Consider the following 6,863-nt stretch of genomic DNA (forward strand, 5'->3'; position numbering starts at 1 on the left):
CATAATGTGTGCTTTTGGCTGAGGGAAGGAAGAAGGAGGAAGAAAAGGCAAGTTTTGAACATTTTTACCTTATATTGTGATTGACTTCCCAGCAAGGATGATTTGTAGATGGTGGGCTCCTAACACTTTCCTAATATGTGCTTGGAGTGTCCTGATACAGTGAGGAAAATGTCAAGTATGTCTTGCTGTTCTGGTTTTATGTAGTTTTACATCCCTAACTCTATCACTTGGATATGGTATGATATCCTACCACTGAGGAGAAATATAGTCTTTTCTTGGGCCATGTCTCTATGATAACAGATTCTAGGTATGATTTACTTTTTCTTGGGGTGAGCTGTCAAATGCAAAAGTAGTTCCAGATATTCCCACCCAGACTTTTAATTTCCATGCCTTTTCAGTGACAGCCCATAGATATGTAAATGCTTGATGAAAAATCCCAAGAGAACTTTGTTCTAGCTGAAATCACCTTAGTGTCCATATGACAACTTCACAGTGCTTTGTGAAGCAGATTTGGTAGCAGATTCCTAATTCTTTATTTTTTATTTTTTTTTACTATATAATTCCACTAAATAATTCCTCAATTTCCTTTTGTTTTCCTCCAGAATGAAGCACCTTTCCTCCAGCAAGCACATCTACGTGGCCAGCTGCAATGCTGAGTGCAGCTGCAACGTGGACCAGTGGGACCCTGTCTGTGGGGATAATGGGATTACCTACATGACAGCCTGCTTTGCAGGGTGTAAATCATCATCTGGGACAGGAAGGAATATGGTAAATATCCAGATGGGTAGATGACTCTGCAAGAGGACAAGGAGCAATGGTTTTAAGTTAAAAAAGGTAGCTTTAGACTAGATAGAGGGAAGGCATTTTTATCAGCAGCAAAGCCATTTGCAGGACTTCAGATAATCCTATGTGAGCAAGACTATTATAAACACTGTTTCTGCAGAAGAGTGTGCAAATGCTTATAACTTCTCTCAGAAGCAGAATTGTCTTCATTGACAATACTGAAAAAGACAAGCAGCATTATCAGGCTTATATTTAAACATTCCATCAATATTGTCCAGCTTCTCTTCAGGAAAACTGGCCTTCAGACCCATGTCTCCTGCTAACTTCAAAGCCCACTATCAATCCAGCACCAAATGCTGTTTAAGTATATAATGATATATATTCATGAGTGCATATTTGGTCCACATCTCTATTTTTTCTTGTTGTTGTTGTTGTTACACATCTTCTTCATGGGATCCCTGAGCAGAATGGCTGGATAGCAGTTCACTCATCTGATTCTTTTAGCTTTGACTCACTTGAAAGACACACAGAGCACCTTCTGTTCTAGCAGTGGCATGGCTGAAACTAGAATTCCAGTTTCTTTGTGTCTCTGGAGCAGCTCAGAGAGGCTGGAGCATATCAATGACCTGGCCATCAGTCTGCAGAGATGATTACAGAAGTTTTTTCAGCATCAACAACAGCCTGGCTGGTATGGGGAGTGAAAAATATAGCTGCTGAGATGGTTGTTTATTGCCACTGAATTCTGAATAAATAAATTCTCATCTTCTCCTTTCAGGTGTTCCACAATTGCAGCTGTGTGGATGGACAAGGGCTCGGGCTTGGCAATTCCTCTGCAGTTTTGGGACAGTGCCAAAGAGAAAGCTGTACCAAAGCCTTTCCCTATTTTTTAGCATTACAGACTGCGTGTGCATTTCTTTTAGCCTTAGGAGGCACTCCTACATACATGATTATGTTTAGGTGAAATACTTTACCTTACCTTGACCGTCAAGCTTGGGGAAAGAGAAACAGAAAATGATACCTACTATTTCATTCCTGCTGTGAGGAATGGCATGTGGATCAAATTGTACCCCTGAGGATTTGCCTGTACTCTGAAATCCAGCTCTTTTCAGAGGCAGAGCAAAATATCTGTCCAGAAATTTAATTGTAATTTGATGCTGAGTAGATACTTCGGTGGTGAAAGGGGGAGCATTATGCTGATCCTGAATGCTGGGTTTCAATTCTAGTGATAGGGATGTTTTTACCAGGGCACTGGGCCTGAAATAAGATGCAATGTCAAGCCATAGCCAATGCTGTTCACATTGTTCTGAGAAAAAACAGGTACCTTTGTTAAGCCTTGTGGCCTTACAATGTCTTCTGTGTTGGGAGAAGTCTGATACTCCCATTTTTATGGTCAGCTGAGAGGAGCAGAATTATAGCAGGAATATTTTTTTTTAAATTTTCATTCCTTCAGTTGGAAAGTAGCACCACTATTTTATGTCTACCATGTGGAAGTGTCTTTATCCTCCTGCTCATGGGTTGAATCACAATCACAATGGCCAGTGCTCATGGCTAAATAACTTGGCTAAGCTGCTGATTTCCTGCAGTATTTCTGAGCATAAAGCATGCCTGGTTGTGCACAAGGCTCACTTTGCTGGCCACTTTTCAGAACCCTGATATGTGTAATGAGAAGCCTTTGATATTGATGCTGAAGACACAACATACTGGTGTGTAAACTCCAGTTCAGGGAGCAGGCTGGGCACAGCAAGGCTCCCTCCTGTCCCTGTGCCAGCTCAGTACTCCCCTCTGGTTTTTGTCAATTCTTCCAGCTCACCTGATGGATACAGGCTGCTTTCCACTGGTAGGAGTGAGGTGCTTTTATAGGTCACTCACATTCTCTGTCTCTCTGTAAAATGCTAGTGGCAGAGGTGGGTTTAATCTAACAAGGACTGCACACCCTTGTTCCCTCTGGTCATCAGTGCAGCCCCTCATAAAGCCAGGCTTGGAGCTTAACTTATGGGCATGAACTGCTTTATTTTGGTTGGTTCATTTTAATGTCCCTGTGCATTGTCTCCCAAAAGCATTTACAACCTGTTTTCCATTGGTTCACGATGAATTCCTGTAGATTCTTCCATTTATTTCAATGAGTGTTCCTCTGTGGAAGGAGACTCTACATCTGAATTTAACTTTGGTGGATGTTTTTAGTCAGGGTTTGAGTGGGCTGTGCTGGGTAAACCACAATACTTTTGCAGTGGGGCATGTGCAGATGTTCACAGCATGACTGTGGCTACATTACTCTGTTCCTCACCATGCTGGTTTTTTTTCCTTTCCAGATCTGTTTCACCAGACCTGAAATCCTTTGCTGTTGGGATAGAAACTTTGGGTGGTAGAGTACTAGGTAAAGCTTAATTCCTTTGTGATTTTCAAGTGGGTAGTCAGAGAAGCCAGAGAGGTAGACCAAAGTTAGCCATTGCAATGCCCTTGATCCAGAGAACAAAATAAATTTTCCAAAAATTTTCTTTGTAAGCAGACTATACATTTCAAAATGTTTGGAGCAGTTTGCTGCATATTTCCTGGTATGCATTTACATGTTATAATTATGTCTTCAGATTTTTTCTCTACACTGGAAACAAATTAGACAAAGGAAGAAAATGTCATTTCACTTTTGAGGCTTTTTTGGTGTTTTTTTTTTGGTGTTTTTTTTTGTTTAATTGTGGACACCACTACCTGAACTTGATCAGTCTGCATATCCTTAACACCCATCCTCCCTTTTGCTGACCATTATTTAAAGCTCCCATGTACTTTGCCTATTATTTTGTTTCTTGGGTTTATCTGCAATAAACAATCATTTAAGTATTGAGACACATGGTCTGCCCTGCCTGAAGCAAACCTTGCCTCATCTTCCTTGTTTGCTGATTTTGAAATCTCTGCCTTGCAGACAATCCCAAATAGTCATGTGTCTCTCTTTTCCAAGCTGAACACTGCAGAGAATCAATCTTCTTCTTTTATAAGACAGTTACCATCACAAAATTGCACACTCTCTCAAACAGCTTACTGATGATATTAAAACATATCTGTTTAAAAGAAATTCTTTCAGTACTACAGAAATAATACACTTATTACCCAGTTTCTGTGGAGCAAGTGCTTAATTTCATCCCTTTGCACTGCACTAATCACTTTTTAATGGCAAACTGTTGTGTAAGACCTGAATAGATACATCAATATACATAAATATTAATATGTCATGGCATGCAATTCCACACCAGGGATTGCAAAAGAAATCTTACATTATTTCTTTAAACAACAGAAGTTAAACTTCTAATAAAAATACCATTAAAGGGAATTGCTAACATTTCCCTTGCTGGATGTTATTAAGCTGTAATTGTCCATCGTTTCAACTCCCTTTAAGTAGTTGCATAAATATTTTCACAAATCTCTTCATCTCAAAGCTGGAACTGGATGTTTAGTCTCATTCTATTCAGGCACAATTAAAAAAGCCTGGAGATTCACTTCCTCGTTTCTTTATGTGACTTTAAATGATGAGCTCTCCATGTCTGAGATCATGTAATGAGAATTTTCTTTGCAGGAGGACTCCCAGCCCCTATTTATTTTGGTGCCTTGATAGATGAGACCTGCTTGAAATGGGGGACAAAAAGCTGTGGGGGATCTGGATCCTGCCGAGTGTACGACACAAAAGAGTTCAGGTAATCCTCATTAGGGTTTGGGAATCTGGGCAGCGAGGACCAAGGTGGACTTTTCTCATGTCAGCTGTCTGTAGACTGATTAGGGTCTAACAGCACCACAGCTCCTTACTTTGACTAAACTTTAATAGGTAAATAAGTCAATTTTTATTCAATCTGATGTCTAAAATTGCAGGGCGCTGCCTTAAGTCACAAGAATTAGTTCTTTTGTTGCAGCCTGCACTGAATAATAAAATAAGTGCCCTGAGTAACTTGCTGACACTTTGACCTTGTGGGATGCTGAAAAGTATTGTACAAGGCATCTCACGAAATCCACGTGGACTTTGTAGGACGCAGATGGCTGGAGAGCTGTGGCCAGGAGCACTGAGTGTGCCAGTGAGGATCTGGGGAAGGACAGGGACAATGGGCAAAAAGCCCCAGCTGGTGCAGCTCTTCTTTTGTCAGCCCTAAAATAGAGTCTCCTGAATTGCAGCACACTCCAGACATTTCTGCTGTAAGTCTAAGACCTGATTAAAGCCTGTCTGGGGCTAAATATCATGAGGTCATTTGCTCTCTGCCTGCTATTTCTTATTTTAAAATGTGGAGCAATACCTGGCTGAGAATAGATGGTTTTGTCAAACTGCTCTTTATGTCTTACTTGGTTCCATACAGAATTGAAAAGTTTTATTAATATAAATGTATTTTGTCCCTCTTTTCCCCCTAGGAATGTCTATCTTGGCCTCATTGCAGGACTACGGGCAGGATGCTGTCTCTTGCACATAGTGCTCTTTGTTTTGATTATGAAACGCTTCAAATCAGATAGAAAAGAGATGACAGATATTAAAAATGCAGAAATATCAACCAGCAAAGAATTAGATACTGCCAACAAAAGAGAAATTCTTCCTGGTTCAAGAACCTCAGAGGAGAGTGAGGAAACTTACATGTGAAAAAGAAACAAGGCCTTCTGTAACTTTGCAATGCTTCAGTTTTTCTGAGCACAAAAGGAGTCTAATTACTGGCTTCTACAACTAGTTTACATTTTGGGAGTTTAAAAAGTATTTTTGAACGTTGGCTTTTTATCTGCTTTACCCAATCTTCTTCCTTTTCTCATATGAAACAGTAATAAGGGGGAAAGGTGCTCAAAATTTTGGGGAACTCTCCCATCTTCTTGCTCTCGGTCCCTTTCTAAACCATCAGTAGGACAAGCCAAAATTTTTCAGGTGTCACAAGTGTGATTATGATTGAAAAATTAAGAAAAAATTTGATTCAGGTGTCACAAATGTGATTATGATTGAAAAATTAAGAAAAATTAAGAAGAAATCCATTTTGATGCTGCTTTGACATTTTTCACTGAGTTTATTTCAAGTTCTGTTGCTCTGTGTTTAGTCCTACAGCTCTAGGTGACCAACCAGGTCCCACTTGGGCCTCTCTGGTGTTCTTTGCTGTGGGTTCACAACCTGAGCTCGTTGTTGCAGACTTGGTCCCCTGTGCCATGGCCAGGTGAGACCCTTGGGACAGCCCCAGAGCTCAAACTGCACTACAGCTCCGGGCTTTGGCTTCAAAGTGTTAACCAGTCAAAGTGGAAAGCAAGTGAAGAAAGTGGTGTATTAATTTTTCAGCACATCTCAATAATGGGTTTGAGAAACATTACTCTGAACTGATGCAATAAAGTGATAGGTGTTTCAGTCTCTTTGTTTTGTTTTTTTTTTATGGGGGGTTTGCATGGAAGGAAGGGAGATAATTTTTATCCTGAGAACCACTGTATTTGTACCACATGTATTTAAATTTCCTTCCTTGCTAAAGTAAACAAAACATCTTTAGTAAAACTTGAAATACAGTACTGAATATTTGAAAATTCACGACTTTCCACAGGCAACCTTGTCCAGAGAAAAGGTTTATTAAAGGAAGCTTGAAACAGTTATTAAAAGGGGAAAGAAATCTCTAAAAATATTGTTAGTGTGATTTTTTTCTCATTAAAATAATACAAAATATTAATTATTAAAATTATTAATTTTTTTATTAGCTCTTAGAATGTACCTTTGCAATAGGATGAAACCTACTTAGTAAGATCACCTGAGATTTTGTCTCCATCACCTCCAAAATCAAGACAACCACAGGCATTTTGCTTTATTTTCTAGAGGATGTCTCTTCTCCCTGCAATGCTGCACAGAAACTCAAAGCTAGGAAACAGAATTTCTTTCCTAATTTTAAAATTCCTTAGGATATGGAATAGAGCTAATATACATAAAGAAAATGTACCACACTTTATCTGAGAAGGCAGCAGATCAGAGGGCTAAAGAGAGTGATTCTCCATATAAAATGATTTTATGATCTTTCTTCTACCATCTGCCCTGTGTAAATGCAAGAAGAAGGATGGGAAAAGGGTTGGTGTGATGCTCATTGAAAGGAAGTTCCTCACATCCT

At 39.6% G+C, this 6,863-nt stretch overlaps 1 protein-coding gene across 3 annotated transcripts in view; it reads left to right on the forward strand.

The window, feature by feature from the left end:
• LOC111923308 (solute carrier organic anion transporter family member 1C1-like) overlaps nucleotides 1–6,124 on the forward strand; it is a 29,939-nt gene extending 23,815 nt beyond the window's left edge. For all 3 annotated transcript variants that reach the window (XM_086885488.1, XM_023919033.2, XM_023919034.2), the window contains 5 exons: nucleotides 603–768; nucleotides 1,559–1,740; nucleotides 3,093–3,157; nucleotides 4,346–4,463; nucleotides 5,164–6,124. In XM_086885488.1, coding sequence (XP_086741614.1) covers nucleotides 603–768; nucleotides 1,559–1,740; nucleotides 3,093–3,157; nucleotides 4,346–4,463; nucleotides 5,164–5,386 — 754 coding nt within the window. In that variant the 3' untranslated portion in view covers nucleotides 5,387–6,124. The remainder of the gene's footprint in view (nucleotides 1–602; nucleotides 769–1,558; nucleotides 1,741–3,092; nucleotides 3,158–4,345; nucleotides 4,464–5,163) is intronic.
• The last annotated feature ends 739 nt before the right edge of the window (nucleotides 6,125–6,863 follow it).

The sequence above is a fragment of the Cyanistes caeruleus genome, chromosome 4 (assembly GCF_971803275.1).
Source record: "Cyanistes caeruleus chromosome 4, bCyaCae1.hap1.1, whole genome shotgun sequence".
Classification (NCBI taxonomy): Eukaryota; Metazoa; Chordata; class Aves; order Passeriformes; family Paridae; genus Cyanistes; species Cyanistes caeruleus.